At 48.9% G+C, this 26,253-nt stretch overlaps 1 protein-coding gene across 3 annotated transcripts; it reads right to left on the reverse strand.

Annotated features, from left to right (window-relative positions):
- Nucleotides 1–1,902: 1,902 nt before the first annotated feature.
- On the reverse strand, nt 1,903–25,713 carry LOC113027635 (plakophilin-3-like). Of its 3 annotated transcripts, XM_026177295.1 has the most exons (14): nt 25,402–25,713; nt 17,112–17,194; nt 15,077–15,155; nt 14,539–14,920; nt 13,453–13,576; nt 12,081–12,285; nt 11,839–11,998; nt 10,682–10,790; nt 9,489–9,653; nt 8,420–8,593; nt 8,185–8,338; nt 7,849–8,044; nt 7,512–7,599; nt 1,903–2,999 (listed from the first exon to the last, which is right to left on the reverse strand). In XM_026177295.1, exons 1-14 carry the CDS (start codon nt 25,592–25,594, stop codon nt 2,958–2,960), a joined length of 2,154 nt encoding a protein of 717 aa, XP_026033080.1. In that variant the 5' UTR covers nt 25,595–25,713; the 3' UTR covers nt 1,903–2,957. The 3 variants fall into 3 exon arrangements, with proteins under 3 accessions (XP_026033080.1, XP_026033073.1, XP_026033062.1); XM_026177288.1 differs by having other exon boundaries at nt 8,420–8,590; nt 14,539–15,155; XM_026177277.1 differs by having other exon boundaries at nt 14,539–15,155.
- Between the last annotated feature and the right edge of the window lie 540 nt (nt 25,714–26,253).

The following is a 26,253-nucleotide window of genomic DNA, read 5'->3' on the forward strand; positions in this document are numbered from 1 at the left end:
ATAATTGGTATGGCCTGGATCTGTCCCACACAATGTGCTGACACATGGCCTGCGTACCGCAAAGAATGACGGCCCTCTGGTGGCCCAGATCTGGTTTACCAGAGGTGGCCCACACATGCGCCAGCACAAGGCCAGTTGCAGACACACTGCTGGCCCTGTGCTGGCCCAGAACAGTTTCAGCTCTGGCCCCAGATGTCAGCCTAATGTGTACCTTAGCCATGTAAGCCATGTAATAACAACATGTGCTGGAACATAATAGTGCAAAAGTAACATGACGAAACTCTGTTCAGACAGTGAATGGACTGATTCTTATACAGCACTTTTTTACTCACCCATATTACTCAAAGTGCTCTATACAACATGTCACATTCACCCAATCAGGCCAAATGTTGGCATGCCATCACATAAACAGTGCCATCTTACCATGCCAGAAGTCAGCCAGCAGTGCCGGCTTGACACCAGATCCAGGCAAGACCCGTCTGCTATGTGGGATGACTTGTTCTTTTGGCGTTTTAGTTGTGGATTATGTTTGGGCTGTGTCTCTTGCCCTTTCAGTATTGTTTTCTTGTGCTTCTAAGTGTCCCTTTGTTTCTTTTTAGGTTATGTAGTATGGGTTAGAGATATTTTGTATGTTGTTTTTGTTTAATAAATCCGCCTTTTGGATTATTCCCTGATGTGCCTGAGTTCTGTTATTTAGTGTCACTTTGAAAGGACACACATCCAGCATTGACATATAATTGTTCTTTCAATTTTTGATAAAGATTACAGTGAATTGAGATGAAACTTGGCACACAGGTACAGTAGGTGTCCCGGAGGAGGGATGTGTTGAAAGTTGGACCTCAACTACTCAGGATGATTTTTAATGAATTTCTGAAATTTCCATAATTGTATTGACTGTATTGGGCTGTTTCATTTAAATTTGTGTGCGCGCGTGCGACTGTTCGCGCGCGGGTATAGGCTTTCAATCGGCATATAAAGCGAAAAGGCGCTACCGTACAGACTGGTGTAAAAGCGCAAGGAAATTTATGCGGCGGATAAGAGGCGGCTGGCTTGACCGCGGCTCACAAATGACGGCTCACTTTACCGCTGTGAGTCTCTGCAGGTGGACGGACGTCTAAACGCTCCTACTGGTGGAACCGTGCTGCTCTGTCAGTGTCTGATCCTCCCGTTAACTGTAACAGGCTGTGACTCATTCACGGGTGAAGGACGTCCTGCCCTAAACGGAACTATGACAACAAGCCCTTCTATCAAAAACACGTTGAACGTTTTCAGGAGAAAAGTGTTCACATCCTGAAATTTACAGTTTTGTTCTTTGTTCATTCGTTGCGGGTGAGCTCGAGGGCGCCCCCTATGGTGCAACACTCGCCCTGTGTTCCTCCTGTGCGCGGTTTTAACAGCAGGGGTAAAACCCACGTCGCGTCATGTGTGAAAATGCTTCTGTAGGTGAGACTGGTTATGTTTGCTAATGCTAATAATCACTGGGATTTATATCAGCTGCACGCAGAGTGAAGCAGCAGGGCTGAGATGCAGTAAACAGCACCACCTGTGGGTGGTGTCAGGAAACGACACACTCCATAAACATGCCCTCTATAGTGTGACTGTGATGTGGAGCACACTGACATGAATCACTGTGACTTTAGCAGCATAATGTTTCCATCTCAGGGAACTCTTGTTCCACTGTGGGTGGTCTCAGAGTGGACAGCTCCCACGCCGGCTGCTGTGCTGGATGTTCATACATGACCTGCTGGGGAAACACGATCGCAGATGTTTCTCGCGGCGGGAATGAGCCGGGCGAGGCTGCGTTCTCTGGCCACGCCTCCTCAAAAACAATGTTTGCACTGTGCTCGTTTCAGCAGCAGCTTCTAACACGGCCGGTCGAATAAGAACCATCCAGAGAACTTCTGTTAATGCACAGTATTTATTGACACAGTTTAGAAACATCCACGCATTTGTTCGTTCATGGTTTACAAACCAACCAACCAGCAATCGTTGTTAATCTTCATTTCAGATACAGGAGTTAAAGTATTCACTTCAGTTTTATTACCTTTTATTAACAGTTAGAAAATGTTCCTACACACGAAATCATCACGTCTACATTTCGACCCTCTGTGCTTCCCTTTAACTCAACTCACACCTCTGCTGTGAGAAGCAGAAGTTGCAGAAATCGGTGAGCAAACCTCGCGTGATCTGCTCGCGGCGCGTGATCTGCTCGCGGCTTTCCGACAAAATCATCCCAACAGCCGTCGCCCACGGAAACAAGTCAGGCTAAACTAAACCAAATCATCCTTTAACCTTTAAGCACGCCCCAGGACGCCGCTCACCTGCCAGAACGCACCTGTGAGACGTCGTTAGAGTCTGAAGATCTGACCTCTGACCTTTGGATTAAAAAAAGTAATGAGTGAGTGGTGACCTGCAGGTCTTCAACGGTGTGTTCACAACAAACGTGGAGCGTGATTACATACAAAGTTCATGCAATGAGGCAAGTTCATGCTGGGCGATACAAACGGGGGCGAATCTGCCTTCACACGGGAGAGCCGGGATTCTCCTCCAGCGCCACGTGGACGCCGACTGAACCATCGGCATCACAGGGGTGAATGCTCCGGTTTCCACGGTGACTGCAGTCACATGAGGTGAAACCTTCATGTTTGATGTGAACACACCCTAAAAGACACACATGTGCATCAATATTTACAACGGTAAGTGAACGCATCGGCAACCAAAGCTAAACTCTACGAGCACCGCACGTAACGCGAACACGTCCAAGGCGTGGAGTCGGACTCTGACGTGTGTCCGTGTCGAGCTTCCCGTCAGACTCTCTGCGGCTGAGCGAACGCACAGCTGCCAAAGGCCACGTGCGTTTGCGTGGCTCCGGGTCACTATCGCCTTCCTGGAAGTCGGTCGCAGTCACATAACGGGTTCGGTCAACTTCGTCTTGGTCCCGAGGTCAAACGCTGAGCCTAGAAGGATCCGTCTGCGAAGTCTCGTTTGCCGAATCCTTTCTGGAAAAAGACACAAACAGAAACTCACCCAGTGTCCCCACAGAGCGACTCGACCGTCATCATCATCGTTCGTAATACAAAAAACGTCCCAGTTTTACTTTGGATGTTTGCATGATTTCACCCGCTGCCCCCTGCTGGACACCAGCCTGCAGATGTTTGTCTCACACTCAGCTCACTTTTATTTACACAGCAACAGTCGCCTCAAGGCGCTGTAAGGTCGACCCTACAATAATACATACAGAGAAAAACCCAACAATCACATGACCCCCTATGAGCAGCACTTTGGCGACCAGCCTCAGGGAGGGGCGGGGCCATCTGCTGCGACCGGCTGGAGTGAGCGGGCTGGCACCGCTCGTCTTCACATCCACAGATTATCAGCGGGATTCAACTCTCTGCAGGCCGCTCGGTGAAGCTCACTTTGGTGTTTGGGGCGCAGCCTCGCCCTCCTTTCTTTGAACCCAAGCAGCGTCTCTGACCAAAGGGCGCTCCCGGTCTGCAGGATGTTCCTCAGGCTGTCCTCAGCATACTTCAGTCTGTGTTTTAGTCTTGTGCTTCCTGGTGTGCAGGTGATGTCACTACATCGGCTCAGTGAAGTTAGTGTTTAGACTCTCACTGGTTTTCTCTCCAAGCCTCTGAAATCTTTGCTTCCTGTCTCTGCAGGCTTCTTCTGTGAGCACCGACTGTTTCTCTCAAGTCTGGACTTTTGTTTTTAGCCTGATGTTTTCTCAGTGACAGCTCGAACCCCGCTGAAGTCTTTTATTCTGAAGAGAACCCTCAGCTTCCACTGGAGCATTACAGAGTGAAAGCACATCACTGCACAGCAGTGGTTTGAGCTGTGCTCCAATAAAAGCTCAGTGTCTCAGAGGGTAACAGTAATAATAACACGGACTCTGGTCATGTTTAGAAATCATTCTGTAATTTGTGCTAAAACAAAATGATTTATGTTTGATGAAGAAAACGCTGTGATTAAAAGAATCTTTGGAGGAGGGTACAACTCAGTCCTGCTCTGCCCTCTAGTGGGCGACTACGTGCCCACACCTACCCACCCAACACAGCTGATGTCGCAACAGAGACACACCCACAGTTTACAGCATGAATTCCTCTTTTTTTACCGCGTACGAGTACAAATACTTAAAGTACTTCAGTGTAGGGTGAGCAGAACACGCGAGTACTACAGGAGCTTTTAGAGGAAATGAAGAATAAGCAGCAGGTCCAGAGTAGAGTACGACTAACACTGAGCCCATCAGGCGGTAAGATCCTGCAGTGCAGCTTAAAAGTCATCAAAGGAGTGATGAAAGATGCTGCAACCGTGAATCGTTAAAAGATGAAGTGTCTGAAGACGCAGCTCAGTGGAATTACAGCCTGTAGCTCACTCCACAGGCCGTCGCTCCACTGCTGCAGCGCCGTGCAGGGCGGGTCCCTGCGTCGCCCACAGACAGACGCCCACACGAAGCCTCGCTGTGTGATGGTGAAATGTCCCTCGGACCTCAGAACTCACAGACCTACAAACGTCAGCCCACAGCAGCTTCGGCCCACAGCAGCTTCAGCCCACAGCAGCTTCAGCCCACAGCAGCTTCAGCCCACAGCAGCTTCAGCCCACAGCAGCTTCAGCCCACAGCAGCTTCAGCCCACAGCAGCTTCAGCCCACAGCAGCTTCCCCACAGCAGCTTCAGCCCACAGCAGCTTCCCCACAGCAGCTTCCCCACAGCAGCTTCAGCCCACAGCAGCTTCCCCACAGCAGCTTCAGCCCACAGCAGCTTCAGCCCACAGCAGCTTCCCCACAGCAGCTTCAGCCCACAGCAGCTTCCCCACAGCAGCTTCCCCACAGCAGCTTCAGCCCACAGCAGCTTCGGCCCACAGCAGCTTCGGCCCACAGCAGCTTCGGCCCACAGCAGCTTCGGCCCACAGCAGCTTCAGCCCACAGCAGCTTCCCCACAGCAGCTTCCCCACAGCAGCTTCAGCCCACAGCAGCTTCAGTCCACAGCAGCTTCCCCACAGCAGCTTCAGCCCACAGCAGCTTCAGCCCACAGCAGCTTCAGTCCACAGCAGCTTCAGTCCACAGCAGCACTATTATAAGCGATGTGGAGAGGAGCAGCTTCTGAGGGCTCTGTGATCTATCAGGAATTTTGAGCGTTATCCTGACGTGGACATCGGCACAATGCCATGCAGCCGTGCACGGTGTACTTTTGAAGGACTGGAAGTTTAGATTTTCTGTCATAAACTAAAGTGTCTGTGTGTGTCCCTGTGTGTGTCCCTGTGTGTGTCCCTGTGTGTGTCCCTGTGTGTGTCCCTGTGTGTGTCACTGAACTTTAGCTGTGCTCCAGGTTCCTCTGCAGCCGTCTCCTGGTCGCCTGCTGCAGGCTCAGAAGAATGAAGGAGCCCATGTATCTGTCAGCCTTCATCAGGCGCTCGGAGCCGTTTCCACAGCGCAGCACCATAAACTCAGAGAAGTTGCACAATAAACGGAGCCTGGGCTATAAAAGCTGGGCCGCCACACTCAGCGTTACCTAACAAAGCTGTTTGTCGACAGTTTGACTGCAGAGAAAAAGTTTCACCATCTGTAAACCAGAAATATTCATCCTGTCATTTTGTTTCTGCACAGTTGTGTTCCAGATGTGTTATCTGCACAACTGGGTTTGTGTGAAAGTGCAGGGAGATAAAGGCCTGGGTTTGTTTGTGCTGCGCGGATTTACGGGAGGAGGACCGCCAAGTTCACCTCAGCAGAGACACAGAGGCGAACCCAAAATGTCTGAGCCAGATTCTCCACATTCCTGCTGCAGCTCAGCAGACACGAGGAAAGGATTCTCACAGCAGGAGCGGGTGGGGGGGTCTGCTAATGCCTCCACAGAAGGAGGGGAGGCTACAGACAGACTCGCATTTAGCTTTTCATCATCATCATCATCATGTGGTGTTCTGGGGCAGAGTGAGCCCCTGCCAGCCCAATCATTAACAAGTTTAATTTCATTTTTAGTTCAGAGACGGAGTTTAGCAAGTCTCCAGTCTGACTGCTGCTTACTTCAGAGAAAATATTTGCTTTTGCAGAACTTCCAGATAAGCACGTCCACAGACTAATGAGGGCCAGGCTCGGGTGCAGAGCAGAGGAGGGAGGCAGCGAGGAAGAGGAGTTACGAGAAGTGGAGGTCAAGTGAGATAAAAAACAGATGCAGCCAGATGCAGACGAGAAAACCATCTGGTGGAAACAAACGGAGCACAATGACAGCCCACGCCCACAGCTTCTCCCCAGCTCAGGCTGCAGGAAATAAAACAGCAGGACGGGTTCAGGCTCTTTGACTTAAACATAGCTGCAACCAGAAATGTGACAAAGGCTCCCAAAGTCACCACAAGCACGCCGCCTCTGTCTTCACCTCGACGACACGTTTGAGACCCGTCCTGTTCGCCCTCACTCTGCTGCTTCAGCCTTTGAGGATGAAGACGCAGAGAGAGAAACCTGGTGAATGTGGTGCTGGTTTGTTTTTGGCACAGCGGCTCGCTGCTTGTGCCAAAGCGAGTCCCGCTGCCGCGTCCTCACACATACGTGATCCTGATGCGTTACTGTCACACTCGTAAGCGGTGCGCGCTTGATGTCTCTGCATTATCGCTCAATCATCCAGGTAAGGAAATCCAAACAGGCTGATTCTGTTCATCTGGATGTTTGCAGCTGACTGCAGGTTTCCAACCTTATAAACAGGACATTTACACAATGACTGAAACAATGGCCTACGAGGTCATGACCATTAATATGTAAATTGACCAATTGGCCATGAGTCCCATTCACAGAGAGTTGGGGAACGGCTGCAATCACAGCATTGTAAGATGGTGACAGATGTACCCTTAGGCCCCCTCCTCGATTCAGAGATGGTCTCCTTGACTCCGCCCTCAAACCAGCGTTCCTCCCTGTCCAGGATGTGTACTTCCTCATCACTGAGTCCTGATGCTCCTGATGCTCCTGACACATAAGGGCTCACTAAAGGTTTTCAGGCAGCAGCTGTCCTTCTTCTCGTCTTTAGGAGCCTTCAGGCTGATCAACAGTCTCTGGTTGCTGATCAATGGTGTGTTTGTCAGCCTGGCTACAGAGCTGAAGAGAAACCTGGGGTTGTTCTTATTTTCTTCAATCAGTGATGAATAGTAAGATGTTCTGGCTTTGCGGAGGGCTTTCTTATAAAGCAGCAAACTATTTCTCCAGGCTAAATGATGATCCTCTAAATCTGTGACACGCCATTTCCTCTCCAGCTTACGAGTCATCTGCTTTAGGGTACGTGTTTGAGAATTATACCACGGAGTCAGGTACTTCTGATTTGTCACAGGAGCTACAGTCGTACGCAGTGAGGAGGTCAAATGATTGACAAGATAAGATAACAGCAGGTGACTTATATCCTCAAACTCAGTTGCAGCACTTTCAGAAAAACATCTACTGTGACGAAATCTACTCCCCGCTGCTGGAAATAATTAGCGGGTGAATCAACAGAGAGTGTGTTCTGGATGAAGCATGTGAAGATTACACATGAAACTCACCAGTCTGTAGTCTCTGTGCAGCTTCTTGTACTGGAACATGTTGCAGAGGACGGTCGAGGCTGCTCGGGCAGCTTTTTGACTCCCGGAGCTAAAAGTGAAGGACAGCAGAGAGTGAGAGAGGACAGGAGGACTAATGAGGCGGAAATACCAGAGCAGCAGGGACGAGCTTCATCACAAACATGTCCCGCAGTGTGAAGGAAAGGTTATAACAGACATGTGAAGTCCTAAACAGGAAACAAAGGTCGCAGAGGGGTCACAGCTTTGTTTCAGCGGAAACATGAAGAGTCTGAAGAGAAACGGCGGCAGAGCCGGCGACCATCAGCGCGACTACACGTACCTGCTGTCGTGGGACGTCTTGATGCCCACCAGTTTGGGGATGCCGTTGAAGTGACAGACGTCGCGGGCTGCCGAGGAGCTGCAGGTGACCAGGTGGTTGAGGGCTCCGCAGAGGTTGACCACCACGTCGCTGGATGGCATTTTCTGCAGGCCGTCTGCGGGAAGCTTGGACACCAGAAGCCCCACCATGTTCTTAGCTGCCACGACACAGAAGAAGGACTTGAATAAGAAAGACTCTGGAGCGGACCTGGACCTTGGGGTCCAGAGAACGGGAAAAAGGCGGATGCACTGAAGCCCCTTAAAAGCAGAGCTGCACCTGTCCCAGCAAGGCTCTTACCCATGTGCTGTTTGTCGGTGGCGTGCCGGGCCAGATTTCTCAGCAGGCCGCTCAGAGGCCTGAGCTCCGTGTCGCTGATGGTGTCCAGCCGGTCCAGGAGGATGGGAAGCATCCGCTCCTTCTCTATAATCACCATGCTCAGCACGGACGCCCACTAACAGAGAGGAGCAAAGGTCATGTGAGCCTGCAGAGACCGCACCTCGCATTAAAGCTGACGATCGGGATGAGGCGTTACCCTGGCATCTCCCGCGGTGATGTTCTGCAGGGCTCCGATGGCGGCCTCGCGGCTGCAGGAACTGTAGTCGCTGTTCTGCAGGATGAGCTTGTAGAGCCCCACCACCTTCGGGTGCCACAGCCACTCGGACCCTTTAGGCTGAGACAGGGTGGGCAGGTTCTGGTGATTCTGCTGCTGGAGAAGAGAGAAATCAAGTACAAATACAGAATTTGGGGTCAAAAGTAGCAAAAATATATAAAACAAAAAGTTGATTTATTCAAATAATTCATAATTGAAGAAAATCTGCTGAGTGTAAACTCAACGTAAAACTAAACCAAACCAAACTAAACCAAACCATGCTAAACCAAACCATGCTAAAGTAAACCAAGCCAAGCTAAGCTAAGCTAAGCTAAACTAAACCATGCTAAACCAAACCAAACTAAACCAAGCTAAGCTAAGCTAAGCTAAACAAAACTAAACTAAACCAAAAGAAACTAAACCAAACTAAGCTAAACCAAGCTAAGCTAAACCAAACTAAGCTAAGCTAAGCTAAACTAAACCAAAAGAAACTAAACCAAGCTAAGCTAAACTAAACTAAGCTAAACCAAGCTAAGCTAAACCAGGCTAAGCTAAACCAAGCTAAGCTAAACTAAACTAAACCAAAAGAAACTAAACCAGACTAAGCTAAACCAAGCTAATTAAACCAAGCTAAACTAAACTAAACCAGACTAAGCTAAACCAGACTAAACAAACCTAACATTAAACGAAACTACTTTCATGAGTTACAGTAGCACTTGTTTGCAGACTTTGTACTAAATTGATAAACTGTGAGAATCAAGTTGAGTCGTTCAATAAAAACAAAGATTGTTATGAATTTATCTTTCAGGCGCTCGTGTGATTAAACTGCTTACGTCTGTCTGCTGCTGTTTTCCAGTTTCACATTTAAGTTAGATTTTAAACGAACACATTACTATGAAATCTAGCAGACCGTAGCTACTCTAATGTGCAGAAGGTTTTGGAGGTGATGGGGATCCAGACACAGAGCACCACACGGGTGGATAACACCAGCACCCTCTCCTCCTGCTCGTACCTCCACGTTCTTCTTGCTGTACAGAGTGAAGCAGCCGATGGTCTCGATCTCTCTGTTGGCAGAAGCTCTCGACGGGCCCTCGAGGCGGAGCTGGACTGAGGGGGGAAGCTCCGAGTACAGCTGATAGGACAGATTTCTCATCACGCACAGGGAGTTCTCCAAACCCTGAACACGCAGACAGGAAATAAAAAATGGATATCAGTTAAAAGAGCGACCGAAACAAACGGGCTCAAAGCAGCGAGTCTTAGTCACCGTGCCGACTCTGATGAGCTTCAGACACTAAAAGCACAGAAAGAAGTCTGAACCCTTTTCACACGCGACCCAAACCACCGCACCATTAATAACGTGGAGAGTCGCCACCATCGAAAACTGGGAATGACTGAGGATTCTGTCGCCCTCGTCCTTGAAGCTCGCACATCGCGATATCCCGTTTCAGTCGCTCCCACCCCCGCTCTGACCCGAGGACAGACAAAATCTATTTTTATTAACCAGCTGTTTTCTTTCTCCTTCTTTATGATGCACTGCTGCAGTTTTACATCTTTGCACTTTTTAACAACAGCACAGAGACGATTTCAGAGGAATAACTGGAATACTGGCCACACTAAAAATAGAACAAAGACATACAGGAAATGTCTTCAGTTTTATTCATTTAGCGACACATTCCAGCACAACCAGCCCGAGGACACTTTGGGAAATCCGTTGAGTGGGACGGCGGTGAGTCAGCGACTTCCTGACAAACACCAGTCCAGACTGCACCAGGCCCACTCGTCACTTTAGTAGGTGAAACTAAGAGCTGAGAGTAAAATCAGCCTGATACTAACGCAGCAGCGAACACGATGAAGACGAGCAGATGATCTCGAAGGTCGGCCAAAGTGAACTCTGGTTTTGGTTTCTATCGACCGGCTCTCAGATCTGTGGGATCACTCCTCGTTTATACAAGTTTAGAAGTAAAGCCTCTACAGTCATGCACAGTTCAGAGTCCTGATGCTGAAACTGTGACGCGAGGCAGCGATGAATCAGAGCAAACGTGCACTCTTTACACTCCAGGTTAACCTCAGTGAGACTTGAGCTGGTTACTGTTCTGCTGTAAATGACAAACCACGTCTCCGGCGTCTGTGGTTTGTGCTCACGGCTCCAGACGTTTTAAAGCGCCTGCACTCAGACATCATTATCCACGCGCCTCTGTGGCTCACCTTCTCGTCGCCCTGTTCTTCCTGCTGGATGTAGGTCACCAGAGAGTCCACGAGGCCGGGCATTTCTCTCATCTTCTGCCTCGTTCTCTCGTTCACGGAGCTCAGGTTCCTGTCGGAGCAACACAGACGGAGACATTCAACCGGACCAAATCCTTCACTTACATCAAACATTACTACAATGAAACAAAGGCAGCTGCTGCTCTGTGCGACTGCATTATGTGACGTTACTTTAAATAAACATCCATTCAGTTCATCTTTTATTTCCTTGAAATGACGCATCAGAGCCTAATTGAGGTTAAAATCCTTCTAGGAACCAGTCTCACTGTCATTAAGCAGCTCTGGGCAGTTATTTTGAAGCATTATCTAAATTTACTTTAATTTCCATGTGCACAAAACCGTCCAGTCTGAGTGAAACCTCTGAAAGGTTTGCAGACTTTGTACTAAAAGGATGAAAGAAGCAGCTTTCTCCCTCCAGTGAAACGTCTTCCACCTTCTTTGCTGTTGCTCATCTCTTCACTCTGAGTGAAAGAGCGTCTCTTGGTCCACGCCTGGACGACATTATATTGACCGAGGCTGTGTTCACTCTGCATGCTGAGACGGCCCAAATCCTGGCATGCCTGAGCTCTGCAGCAGGGTTTGTGGTTATTAAGGTAACACCAGGTCCAAGCCTGTGTGTCAGAGTTATGAAGGTGGTCACATCTTATATCAGAGCAGATTATGTTCCAGATGAGAGATCACCACACACTAAACCTTTTATTATTGACCAATCAGTTCCTGGAAAAGCCTCAGAGTGCACATCGCACGAAGGTCTGAAAATGTGAAAATGTATGCTATGTCTTCTAATGATGCTGCCTAAGGGAAGCATGTATGATGTAAACAGAATTGGTCCTAGCACTGAACCCTGTGGAACTCCATAACTAACCTCAGTGTGTGAAGAGGACTCTCCATTTACATGCACAAACTGGAGTCTATTAGATAGATATGATACAGACCACTGCAGCACAGTACCTGTAACACCTGTGTACTGATTTATCAAGCTGATAATCAGCTGATGATGGTAAATGAAGAGAAGCCAGATAAATAAAAGGTATCCTGGACATGTTGAGCTTCTTTTCTAGTCTCCATCAGATGATTTAGTTATAAAAACCTGATGGTACCTGAGGCAGCCGGTGGTGCTGTTAAAGATGTCTCTCTCCGATGGACTTAGCGGGATGCTCCTGCACAGAGGAATCAGAACTTTCTGTGTCAGCACAGGTAACGCCTCCCGGGACAGCTTTTCCTTCAGGTTATCTCTGGAGGACAGATTCCACAGGACGCCTGCGGACGGCCACAGCGAGTTTGTAAGACGGGTTCACGTCGCTAACGTCTCACACTAGTTCAGAGAGCAGAGGGTTCCCACCTGTGATGGTCTTTCGCAGCTCCTCGTCAGGTTCGTTCAGGAGGCTAATGAGAGGCGTCAGCCCGCCGGCATCGATGAGAGCCACCTTGTTCTCGGCGCTCTCGTAGATGAGGTTCCTCGTGGCGGCAGTAGCGTAACGCTTCACTTCCTGGTTGTCGCTGGAGAAAAGTTGCACCAGAGCTGGAACACCTTGCAGAACTCGGACCTGAGAAAGAGAGCAAGTCACCAACCACCTTCACCTCATGACCTTTTCTTCCTCTTACCCCTGCAAACATGGAGAGAACACGCAAACGCCACAGGGAGAGGCCCCGCCTGCATGGTGGGGTCAAACTCAACACCTTGTTGCTGTGAAGCTAACAGTGCTAACCGCCGTCAGCGTTCTGCCCTTTATGTGTCTTCATGTTTCTGCTTTCATTGGACAAAGAAACAGCAGACACGCTGACGTCCCACTGTCACAGCTGCTGTGTCCCTCTGAGACTCGTTGTTTGTCTGTGTGTGTGTCTGTCTATATATGTGTGTGTGTGTGTGTGTCTGTGTGTGTGTGTGTCTGTCTATATGTGTGGTGTTGGTTCTGTGCCTATATTTGTGTGTGTCTGTGTGTGTGTCTGTCTATATGTGTGTGTGTGTGTGTCTGTCTATATGTGTGTGTGTGTGTGTGTGTGTGTGTGTGTCTGTGGTGTGTGTTGTTATATATGTGTGTGTTGTGTATGTGTTCTGTGTGTATATGTGTTGTGTGGTGTGTGTGGGTTGTCGTATATATGTGTGTGTCTGGTGTGTGTCTGTGTGTATATGTGTGTTTGTGTGGGTGTGTCTGTCTATATTGTGTGTTGTGTGTTGTGTGTGTCTGTGTGTGTCTGTCTATATATGTGTGTGTGTTGTTGTCTGGGTGTGTCTGTCTATATTGTGTGTGTGTCTGTCTTATGTGTGTGTGTGTTGTCTGTCTATATGTTGTGTGTGTGTCGTGTGTGGTCGTGGGTGCTGTCTATATGTGTGTGTGTGTGTGTGTGTGTCTATATGTGTGTGTGTGTGTCTATATATGTGTGTGTGTGTGTGTGTGTGTGTGTCTATATGTGTGTGTGTGTGTGTGTGTGTGTGTCTATATGTGTGTGTGTGTGTGTGTGTCTGTCTATATGTGTGTGTGTGTGTCTATATGTGTGTGTGTGTGTGTGTGTGTGTGTGTGTGTCTGTCTATATGTGTGTGTGTGTGTGTGTGTCTATATATGTGTGTGTGTGTGTGTGTGTGTGTCTATATATGTGTGTGTGATGCCATTTTCTGTAGTCACTTCCTGTTTTATTTCGGTAAGTCATTTGTTCCCCCCGTGACCGCCGGCTCCACGCTAACTGTTTCCACGTGTCCCTCCTGAGGTCGTACCTGGTGTTTGGCGTCCCTGCTGTGGAAGCACTGATGCTGAACGAACGCAGCTCCAACAACCTGCAAGTGAGCGTCTGACTCGGACAGATACTTGACAGCCGTGGGCATGTCCAGATTTTGCATCCTACACGCACACACACACACACACACACACACACACACACACACACACACACACACACACACACAGTTGCATTAAAAGGGTTCCTACCAGCAGTGCAGCTCAGCCTGCAACGATCTAATGCTGCTCCCTTCATTCTTTTTTCTGCTTTATCAGAATTTTTACAGATTTGTTTTTTATAAGATCAAATAAAGATACTTTACTGTCGCGGTCTTTGGGTTCTGGACAGAAAGCTCGCTGAAAGATCTTCAGATATTAAACTCCTCCCACGCCCCGGGTCACCTGTAATGAAGCTCAATGATCCCGCCCACTTTAACACTTTGCTGCAGCGAGTCAGAAAGCAGTATGCTCCTCATGTTACACCCCTCGGTGTAGCGGCAGCTAGCTAAGCCCAGCCAATCAAAATTCACCTTGCACATGATTGGTTGTTCCTATGACGACGGTGTATTGCCCTGATCACATATGAAGTGATCGTCACGTGTCCTCTGAGGCTTACGGTTGGTCACGAGTAGTAGTAGGGCTGGGCCTCTGGTTGCCTAGGTAACCCTTTAATTACTGCCCCGCACATGTGAGTCACATAGTCACCTCTATTAACCTTAATTCTGGCCCCGCCCACTTCACATCTCTAAAGCTGCGTACATACTGGCAGCGATTCGCTCACACCGACAGCTGGTGGCTCTGGTTGCCTAGGTAACCCTCTAACATATGTACTACCAGGTCATCTGTCAGTCGTGTCATTCTTTACTCGATCGTTTCAAACTTCAAACTTGATAGAGGTTCATCTCGCGTTTGCGCACTTCCTGTCGCTCACAGTGTCACAGAATGCTGTTCACCTACCGCGGTCATGGGTCGCCACTTCCTGTGTGTAGTTTAATGGTTATTTGCCCGTCTGTTTCGTTTAAGTGAGCTAAAGATGAATCTGATGAAGGCTAAGCTAACTAGCTAAATAAAGGAAGGTGTCTCACTCTCCCAGCGGGTCGTTGCTGTGGATCGACGCTCCATCGAAGACGTCCACTCCTTTCCCGACACTCCTCAGGCTGCGGAGCGAGGCGGCGCGGTGAATGGTCCCGGAGGTCCTGGACACGTGCTGCTGCTGTTGTTGCTGCTGGTGGTGCCACTGTGTTCCCCAGGTGTCCCCCCCAGTGGGGACGCCCCTGCCGTTCCCCACCCAGCCCTCCTGGCCTAGGCTGGAGCTCTGCTGCTGCTGGTAGTGCTGCTGTCTGTTGGTGATGCGGCTGATGGTGCGGTGGGAGGGGCCTTTATAGGTGTACTGCTGTGGAAGCTCCTCCTCCTGCCAGCAGCCTTTCTCCTGGGCCAGAATCCCACTGAGGCTGCGCCTCAGGGTACCTGGTGGAGGCGCAGGGAGAGAAAGCAAAGGGTTCTCTAGACGGCCGGAGGAAGTGACAGGAAGTGCCTCGTGCTCGCCCTGGGTCAGCGACTTAGAGCGTCTGCTTCTGCTGTACACCTGGGAGGTCTGAGAGCTGCTCTGGAGCACAGCCGCACCTTTGTGGGTCAGCCGGGAAGTGGTGTCCACAGCAGAGCGAGACGAGAAGCCCGAGGCAGGAAGAGGCACAGTGGGCACCTGGAGACAGGAGGCATGGGGAGAAAGAAGGTTAGAGGTCGAACGGCTTTCTTAGAGTCTCAGCCAGATCAATAATTTGTTAACAGCTCATTAAATCCCAAAATGAAAAGTGTTCAGTGAGATTTGTTCCCGGTTGGTTTTGGACTCCGCCCGGTCCTTCCACTTCACAGTCTGGAGGAGGAGCAACAATCACGGCTGCTTGTTGTGGACGATGTCCTCCTGTTGGCAATGGAGCTGCTTGCAGCTCGCTGTGAGGTCTGAGGCCTCACAGGGCAGAGTTCCTTCTCTGGAGTTCAGAGGAGCCTCAAGTTTAAGTATCTCAGGGTCTTATTCCCGGGTGAGGCGCGAGAGGAAGGCGTGATTGATTGGCGTGACACCGAAGCTGCTGATTTACTGGTCGATCTACATTCCTACCCTCACCTATGACCGCGAGCTGTGAGTGGGACTGAAAGAATGTGACTGAGGATGCGAGCAGCTTCCTCTGAAGGATGTCGGTGCTCTTCCTTAGAGATAAGGTGAAGATCTCGGTCGTTCAGGAGGAACTCAGATGTGCTTCAGGATGGGACCTGGACAGAGGAGGTGGCCTGGAGACGGAGCGAGTTTGGCTGTGGAGATGTGTGGCAGCTAAAAGGAATGTGTAATAATACAAATGTCTCGTTCCAGAAATCCAAACTCTGCTGCGAGCAGCTTAAAGGCGCAACTATTTTCGTTCCCCAGAGTCGTATCAAAACTGCTCACAGCAACCAAGGTTTGTGCAGATATCACTGCACGCCAGAGCGAGGGAGTGACACGGAGCTGTACGGGCGCAGGGAGGAGCATTTTACGGCTCTTCCTCTCCTTCGTTATAATCTGCAGGAAACGCTGTGCAGCCTCTGTATTGTTAAGCTGCAGAGGCACAGCAGCGGGTCGATGTCCTGTTTGTGTTTTGCTTTTCTTTGCATTGTTCTGAACTCTGACAGACACACAGAGGAAACAGCCCAACACAATGGCTGCTCGGTGTGAGCGCCGTGCTCCCAGCACACGTAGGTCGAGTAACAAACACTGCCGCACATTTCCAGACGGCGCAGGCAGATGTAACCTGCTGCTTTTTTATGGAGCTGAGTAGATGAAAAATCATTTCTTCAGAACGTTTCTCTTCACGGTTTCATGAGTCCCGCCCCCGTGAACTTTGAAAGGTCGTCTGAGCGGCTGGTGGCGTCCTGCAGAACAATGCTCTTTGCTTCTGTTGGAGTTCAGAGGGAGAGACGCCGCGGGGCACTGCTGTGGGTGGGGCTGATGAAGATGCTTGGACCTCTTCCTCACCCGAGTTGAATTTGAACAGAAATCATCGTCAGTCTCATCTTCGCGCTGTTTGGTGCCTGACGTGGTCAGCTGCCGACCTCCTTTTACAGTCTTTTGTTTTCACCCTCTGCTCCTGTTTCGCCACTAAAAGCTACTCGGCGATGGAAAAGATGGCGGCTTTGGCTAAAATACACACTGCACACCTGTGGTCCTGTTTTTAAATAATAATGTGCGAGGACAGCAGCGTCTCATTAACACGGAGCGTCACGCTCCAAACGACAGCTTGTGTGTAACTGGGAATTATTTCAAATCCCAGGAGTGAGGAGAAGCAGCTCAGCCGAAGCTTTGTGCTGCTCCAGGATTCCTAAAAGATCACATTTAGTAATAATAAGAAAAACATTTTATTATTATTATTATTTTCCTCTGAGCACGAGGCTCATCTCCTCATAGACTTCCATCCAATCGGGCGTCTTTAAAAGGCGCCCCCTGCTGGATGTTACAGAAATGTCAGCCCCCCCCTCCACCATGTCACAAAGAGGAAAACGACTTTTATATTTATTTACATTCAAATTCTAATTATTGACGTCCCTTCTGTGTTGCAGTGGAGCTGCTCCCACCACAGTGACTCACGCGGTGTGTTTAAAGCTCTTCATCGTGTGTGTGGCGTGTACTCACGGCCATGACGCGGCTCGGCGTGTTTATCATGGATCTGGAGCTGAAACCCTGAGCGTGGCCGTAGCTCTTCATCTCAGGAGGGTCTGCAGAGAGAAGGAAGACAGTCACTCTCATTACAACTGATGCACCATCAGTCTAACCTTCACACACAAACTCCAGCCACTTTATTAGGAACACATGTACATCTGCTCATCCAATCAGCCAATCATGTGGCAGTGCATAATATCAGCTGCAGGTTACCGAGCACCAATCACAGTCAGAGGAACTGCCTCTGGGACCAGTTCAGTCCAGAGCTCATGAAACGCTGGAGAGGCTGAGAAGAACCAGAGGGGCACTCAGAGAATAAGAGACGTGTTAGAAAGAGGAGGCCAGGAGGCGCACAAATACACTCAGTGTGTCATCATTTAACAAGAGGAAGAAGCACTGGGAACGTCCCCAACTCGGGCCGAAGGTGGACCAGCGTCGCCACTGAAAGACCGTCTGTGTGCAGGAATACGCCGTCCAACAAACACCACACGCCTCAAACACAAGCTTCAGCTGCCGCCACGCGAAACCCGAGCAAAGCCCATTTATCCTAACACGTGATGCAAGCTGCTGGACGCAGTGAAACAGCGAACAGAAAACATCACACACAATCGAGCCGAGCAGGAAGGAGGGAGGAAATGCTGCTGGGCAGGCCGCGGGGCATGCAAGCATCAACACGTCAGAGACGAGGGAGCGGCGGTCACGCACGGCATACAAACGGGACTCAAACCAGACCAGATCAAAGCAGAAAGCATCGACCTGCAGGTCAGCGAAGGTCGTCTGTACCCGACACACACAGCGCCTGCAAAGACCCAAAGGTTTTATGGGTTTGTGTAGATGTCATAAATTATGACACAGCAACAGACACATGAAACTGAGGTGGGCTCATACCTGCATCCACCTGCAGAAGATCATCTTCAAAGCAAAAAGATGGAAATAAACTCGACCAGCTGAGACTTCAGGATGGAAACTTATTAATCCCAAAATGAATCTTATTCTCGTTTTGGCAGCAGCAGCACAGCCTGAACTGGGGCTCACTTTAATTCTGTTATGTTTGATTGAAAGGACAAATTCCTGCAAAATAAACCTTTCTTCAGATTAAATGCAGTTTAGTTATTTCATAAAGCTGACAAACAGAAAGATGACATCGTGTGTGCAGCGACTGCGGCTCAGGAGGTGGTGGATCGATCCAGACTCCAGTCTGCTGAACCCGAGCTGTGCGCGATGCATCCATGTGTCAATGCGTGTGATTGGCTGAAAAAGGCTTGCAATAAAAACAGTGCTTTGAATGCTCAGAGTGGAAAAAGCTCCATCGGTACCAGAAACACCACGAAAACGAGGAGCTGGGGTGGAGGTGGGTTACAAAGCAGCTTGCAGAATGCAGCAACTGTATGGAGGCAAAAGCAGCTTCAATAATTCATACTGTGAGAGGTTTGAGCCTCAGCTGATTGGCTGCAATCTGCAGGCTTCCTGAGCTGATGACAGAAATAAAAACGTGGTGCCGTGAACAGAATTTATGCTAAAACTCAAATTACAAACTCAAACTGAAGATGAATGAAAACAGGTAAAACAGAGAAAATCAGGCCTTGCTGTTGTGTTGGTTTGAAGGTGTGTGGAAAGTTCACACAGTGAGAAATACCAGCCACACTGTGGAAGAGCAGCAGCCGACCAACAGTCTAAAATAGGCTGTGATAACATGCTGTGAAGATTGGAGAGGAATGTTCCCCACAGGAGGTGGTCCATGAGCTTACACAGAGACCTTTACTTTCATTTCTTTGGCCTGCACTGCGTGAAGGTCGTCGAACTTAATGAACGTTTTACCTCAAACCGTCCGGATCGCTGCTTTCCACTTCGCTCAGGCTGAATCTGGCAGCATGTCCACCTGTTAGAGACGCAGCTGTGCCTCCAGTTTCCAGCAGAACATTGCTGACTAAGCAGCACAGTGATAATAGGAAACATGACATCAGTGCTCAGAGCTTTCTCACAGCCTGAGTAAAGCTGCTCTGCATCTTTCTTTCTTTCTGTGAACCATCTGAATCAGGATTCAGAGCCGGATGATCGATACATCAGAAAAGGCCGGAGGTCAGGAGAATCGAGGACCGACCCTCAACACCTTTATACCTGTTGCATGTTGAAACTATGGAAGGCAAACTCGTGAAAGGATTCAAGCTTCAAGCTTCAGAACAGAGTTTGGATAAAGAGGACGAGACTCTGTTGGGACTCACTGATCTGTAAATATCCGCTGAAGGCTTTATTTGATATGTCGCACTGAGCTTCCAGTGAATCAGATGCTTTAAATCTCAAATTCTCAAACAGGTCAGAGACTCTAACAACACCGGCTCTTTGCCAAAGCGTAAGGTTAGTCCTGCTCCCTGCAGTAAGAGCTCTGGGTCAGTGTTGTTATAGGACAGAGAGGGCGAGTATTACTGAATATTGAATATAACAGTTTTCTCCAAGCCCGCAAACATGAAGTCGTGTGGCAGCTCGCTGTCCACGGGCTCAGACCCCCGTGCTGCTGCAGCTGATCCAAAATGCTGCAGCAAGAGTCCTGACAGGGACTAGAAAGAGAGAGCAGATTTCTCCTGTTTTGGCTTCCTGTTAAATCCAGAATCCAAAATCCTGCTCCTCACATACAAGGTCTTAAATAATCAGGCCCCATCTTATCTTAATGACCTTGTAGTACCATATCACCCTATTAGAGCACTTCGCTCTCGCTCTGCAGGCCTACTTGTTGTTCCTAGAGTATTTAAAAGTAGAATGGGAGGCAGAGCCTTCAGTTTTCAGGCCCCTCTTCTGTGGAACCAGCTTCCAGTTTGGATTCAGGAGACAGACACTATCTCTACTTTCAAGATTCAAACTTTCCTTTTTAATAAAGCATATAGTTAGGGCTGGACCAGGTGACCCTGAATCCTCCCTTAGTTATGCTGCAATAGACGTAGGCTGCCGGGGGATTGACCCTGAGCCTGGTTCTGCTGTAGCTGCTAGCTGTGTGCTAGGCTTCACCTCAGCTAACTGGAGTCCCTGAACTGGACCGTGTTTGTGCTGTTGGAGCCTTTCTCCACAGCATGTCTTTATCCTGTCGTCCTTCTCTCACCCCAACCAATCACAGCAGATGGCCCCGCCCCTCCCTGAGCCTGCTTCTGCTGGAGGTTTCTTCCTGTTAAAAGGAAGTTTTTCCTTCCCACTGTCACCAAAGTGCTGCTCATAGGGGGTCATATGATTGTTGGGTTTCTCTGTGTGTATTATTGTAGGCTCTACTGTACAATATAAAGCTCCTTGAGGCGACTGTTGTTGTGTTTAGGCGCAAGTTAAACAAAGAAGGACCAAAGGAGGCTTCAGCTGCAGAATCGGCAGAGACTCCTCCCACTCGTTTTTGAGGGGCTAAAAATATTGACTTTGGTCATTTTAGTTTATCCTGAAATGATTTTGTTATCATGTACAAACTGAGATAACTGATCCTTTACAGTGATGAAAATTCCTCTGTCTTAAAAAAGCACTTGGGAGAATTTAGACTAAACTTTGAATTTCATTGGTGGGCTAATAATTGTTTCCTCATCTGTGGCCTTTGCAGCATTAGCTTTAGCTTCCTTTTTCTTGTTTCCTCTTCCTGATCAACCAGGGTGTGCAACAAATGCGCTGAGTGACGTTAATTACACCGAAGGGTTTTTCCCAGAGTTCGAAGCTTGTTGATGAATCTTGGTTCAAGTGTGGCTGCAGGGAGAAGCGGGAGAACCATCAGTCCAGCCTCCAGTTTGATCTTTACGCAGAAGGAAACTGAAGCAAAGCAAACACACCTCAATATCTGAAGAACAAAGAGGACTTTCCAGCACAGACCCCTGACCTGAACCCCACGGAGCTTTACTCCAAAACAAAAACAGAGGCTCTGTGAACGCCGCCAGATCACGTCGGGGTCAGGTGAGAAAGAGGCGATGAATCGCACATTAGTGCGCTCACGCTGGTCGTGAACGAGGCCCGCTGTGTTTACGTGCTCCTTGAAGCAGTGCTCAAAATACCAACGGAGCAGGGAGGGGCTCCGTCATCAGTCACATCCCATTGGCTGCTCCTGAAAAACAGGCTTACTGAATATTGAGGACTTGAGCCCCGTAAGCTCGGACCAGGCGAAGTTATTTCATTGTTGATATTAAATATGAGGAGATTCGCCTCTTTTTACTAATAAGAGAATATTTAACATGTGCTTCCATGCAGACACATCCTGACTCTGTGGGTCAGACCGAGGGCCTCTTTTATCAGCCAAGAGGTCAGGAGGGGGGGTCTCCTTCCTCTCCCAGACCTTCTTTGTGAAAACAGATGTGGATCATCACAGTTCCCCTCCTCACCGACTGCTGATGTCCAAACAGACACCCCGCCTTTCTTCTTCTTTCTGTGTTATTAACGTTCTGGGGTCGAACATCCATGTTTAACATTTTATCCGGTCGGGAATCTGTGATGTCACACTGCACTTTTCCGTAAAGAGGGGAAAAAACAGGAAACGGTGGAAATAACACCCACACGGCTTCACACAAATTCACATCTGTGAACAATAAACAGACTGATGTCGCCTGTGTTGGGCTCACAGTGCAAATTACAGCCGCTCAGCATTTAGCTTTGCTTTCATCGTGCAGGGTTGCTGCTGTATTTGACCACAGCACACCATCGAGCTTCTTCTCGTTTTTACCCGAACCAGAGAGTCAAAAACGAAAAGCATCCAACGTGACAGAGGCGAGCTTCGCCCGCCTCCACCCCTGTGAACACCCAGCACAGACTGGTCGTCTCTAAAGCAACAGTGTTATCTGCTGCACCCAGGCAGCATCAGTTTCCCATCACGGCTGCTGCTTCTTTCTAAAAAGACGCCAACACTTCTGACGTCATGTTAAACTTTCCTTTGTTCACTGCAAACTGTCAGATTAGCCTCAATCTGTCTGCACAGGCTCGAATAAATCCTGAAAGTTCCTGAGAAAAACTTTCAAAGAAGTAGAAGAAATGTTCAATTTCCCAAAAGCCAGCTGGATCCCGTCGTTCATTAGTCCCTCTGTGCACCCTAAACATCACTTCCGTCCCACTTTTAAACTCCAGTTGTGACCTTTTCTGCTGATGACCCTGATAAGAAGGTCGAGTCTGTTAAAGCTCTGCGGTCTCTTCTAACACGCAGCTCATCATTTCTGGATACAAAGCGAAAGCTGATCTCGTGCTGTGACTCAGATCTCAGACTAACTCAGTAAAACTGGCTCATGTGAACATCTGGACCTGCCCGGGTCCAGTGATGGAATAAAGATCCAGCAGACACACGGTGGAGGCGATTAGAGGCTGAAGGAGCCGTTTGGCACAAAGATTCAAACGTGTCGGGAAGAGCTCGGAGACGCAGGATTTCTAAAGAAGCGCCACTGCCTCCGCTGGGTTCGCATCCAGAACGACACCGTTAGAAGCAAAAGTCACAGAGTTTTGGGAAATGAGCTCACAGTCCAGATGTTTCACACTGGATTAAACAAACCTGCCAAACCTTCAGCTTGAAAGAAGAACATGAACATTCACCATGTTTATTTGCATCATACAGAGGGGCGGGGCGGGGTCTGTGGTTTCTTATATTAATATTATCGTGCTGCTGTAGCTCATAAGCTGCGGTGTAACTGAAAGTGGGCGAGTACTGACTCAGAGTACTGCTGGTATCGGGGTTCAGCACCTCACCCAGAGACAGCGTACGGACCGGGTATCAAACCACGACCTTCTGACAACCAGATCACCCGCTCGACTTCCTGAGCCACAGCCGCCCCAAAAGCAGATTTCTGCGTCTGCTTCTTTGAACACGTGCAGATACTGAGGTGGGAAAACGATCCGTCCACACTGAACGAGCTTCTGGTGTCTCAGCTCTGCAGAACGATGATCTGCAGCCCAAAGTATTTACACAGTCACACCTTCTTTAGGGCTGCCATGTTTTATATGCTTGATACTCACTTCTTGGTAACGCTGACAGTGAGCAGTGTGTTTGCCGTATGCTCTGTACAGATGTAACAAAGGGAAGGAGCTGGAGGAGTTTCAGGCTCTGTCTAAGCTGCCAAACATTTCACAGCCTCGCTCAGCAGGTCCAAACACACCATCAGCTGACCTTTCATTTCACCGCACACTCCTCAGAGAAACTACACATGACAGTTGTTTCACCAGGGCTCGAGTACCAGGGTGGCATCAGCACACCTTCAGACATGATTTACCCCCAAAGCTACTGGATTACAGCTCTGGAGGATTTGAGCACAGGGCCAGTGGTAATTTATTCCCACAGATCAGATAGTGGAGGAAATTCCCACAATTAGGGCTGGGCCATATCATACCGTTCACGGTGATACCGGTGTAATGTTGGGCAACGATAGGAATGAAACCAATGAACCTGAACTGGTTTGTAAAAATGCTGCAACTTCACTGGTGTGGAACTGGTTTAGCTTTCGTCCCTCAGACACACAACAAAGCACTATTTTTGGTAGCGCATGCTAGCGGGCCGTCGTTATTACCGTGTTGTTTGGAAAATACGGCGCACTTAAAATCATCCTTTGATTTTTCTGAAAGTCGACAGAGCCCCTTATAACCCCGTGTGCCTTATGTATGAACTCTGGTTGTGTTTACTGACCTCGAAACTATTTTATGTGCACGGCGCTCGAAAATCTGTCAAATGCTTCAGTACGACTTTGCTAAGCTACGAAGCCGCACCGCTTGATGGATTGTCGGAGTGTTACGGCTATCGTAGGCGGAGCCTCGCGGAGTGATACGTACTGTGGTTCAACATAATATTACCGTATTGTGTGTGTATGACCTCTTTTTAAGTGTTGTGGATATTATACATGGTTATGCTGAGGATACGTCGGCCAGTTTCCACTGGAAATGCTTTTTGGTTAAACTGTCAGCAAAGAATTTGCATTTGCACTGTTAAATGTTTATATAACTTTAATGCACATAAAAAACAGCTGCTTGTTTAAGTGAAAACACAGTGATTTTTTTTTTACTAATAAAGTTGTGGAGTCTCGTCTCAATTATATCGTCGGTTATATCATTATCGCAAATTTTCAAATATATATCGTGATAAATATTTTTGGTCATATCGCCCTGCTCTATCCACAATCACAGGCGTGGAGCGACCAGCTGGACGCCGTGACGCGCACTGACCTCTGACCTGGACAACAACTGGAGCTCTCCCTGATGTTTCAGGATGTCTCCTTGCAAACACGGAGGGCAACAAAGATGTGAGACGTGGACTGGCAGCTGATGGGAAACACGCTCGAGGTGATTTTTAGGTGAAGCAGCGGTACGAGGATGAGTGTGAGGCTGACGAGATTTAGCCCCCACGGAGGATAAAGCACCCCTGTGGGGGGAATTCACCTCAAACTCAAAGTATGGAAGTCAAGCCCGGTACTAATACGTGGTAATGTGTTATTGTACGTACAGCATCGGCACATGCGTCACTAAAACCAGCTGTAACATTAAAGCGACTGACCATGAATAATGAAGGATAAACTCACAGAGATAAATGTGTGTAACATGAAACGAGCTCTTTGGTATCAGTCTGATCATCACTGTCAGGGGGAGTTATTATCTTTGAACTCAAACCACATTTTCCTTCCTTAAGTTTGGAAAAGTTCAGAATAAAAGTAAGAACAAAAGTGAGCAGAGACTCACATGATAGTTAAAGCAGGTTAAAGCCTGACAATCATCATGACTCTGACGTGGGAGGTTACTGTGAAGCTCACACTGGCTACAACAACTATTTTCCAGTGAGTGCACATTTTTAACCCTTTAGCACCAAGCGAGTCATAGCTTATACATCAGACTCCCCCAGAACCACCTGATCCGATCACTACATTACTCCTCGTTTTTACTTCCACGCACTAACCGACGGGACCGTGGACAGAAGGATGTGAAGCATTAAATCCGTGGCTTATTGTGCTGCGATCGCTGCTTCAGTTCTCCCCCCCCCCATCAATAACTGACAGACTTTAAATGGCTCTCTGTGTGAACACATGCTGGAATATTGTGTTTATCATCGTCACCTCTGCTCTTATGCTCGCTGCTTTTTTTAAAACTGAAGCCAACTCATTACATGTTTCTGTGGGGACCCCTGTGGCCCCACTGAAAAGAAATCCTGGAAACGCCCCTGACCGCTACTTTCGGGTGGGGGCAATGAGCTCAGGGAGGTGTTGGTTGAATTCCAGGAGGAGGTAACAGATACTCCACGGTGTACTTTACTGAGACTTACTCAGCCCGTTACTCTGCACTTTCAAGCTCTCACCTGTTGATCCTTCCAGCCTGCTCAGGGAGGACGACTTCCTCTCAGCCAGCCGCATCCGGACCTGCTCCCGGACCCTCCGAGCTTTCGCCACTGGGTCCGGAGACGGGCCGTCCGAGGGGACCACGTAAGCGGTGCAGGAGGAGTTGGGCTGCAGGGCGGACAGAAAGCAGCCCTCCGGGATCCCCACATTCATCCTGACGCTTCACCGAGCGAACAAAGAAAAAAGGCTCCAGGCGAACTCCGGCGAACAGCGGACCGTCCGGTGCGCAGCGCAGCTCCGAGTGTCTGCAAAGAAACGGCGCTCCGTCAGCCCAGCGTCTGTGGGCGGGGCCCGAGAGTGGGGGGCGGGGGGTCTAAAATCCACCTGCTGTCAAGACAACCAGTACACAGGAGGTCGGACCTCACACGCTTACGTCACCGCAGCCCCCGTGACCTCTCCGTTCCCGCAAATATTAATAAACATGAACCCAAATAAAAACAGATTAGTGTTCAGCAGTGTAGAGACCACATACCTGCTTCACGTCAAACTCAGGTGAAGCCATCCACCTACCAGTCAAAGAGGCCACGCCCCTTTCCTACTCTGAGGCTCAAAGCTTTTACAGCTTGGACATTTCATTGACACAAGTACATTTGTCTGTGCTGTTTCTAACATTCACACACATTCATGCTCCGATGGACGCGTCCGACAGCAGCTTGGGGTTGATACCTTGTGGCTGTGGCTACAATGTAGCTGCCATCACCAGTGTGTGAATGTGTGTGTGAATGGGTGAATGACTGGATGTGTAAAGCGCTTTGGGGTCCTTAGGGACTAGTAAAGCGCTATATAAATACAGGCCATTTACCTTGCCCAAG

This window comes from Astatotilapia calliptera, chromosome 1 (genome assembly GCF_900246225.1).
Source record: "Astatotilapia calliptera chromosome 1, fAstCal1.2, whole genome shotgun sequence".
NCBI lineage: Eukaryota > Metazoa > Chordata > Actinopteri > Cichliformes > Cichlidae > Astatotilapia > Astatotilapia calliptera.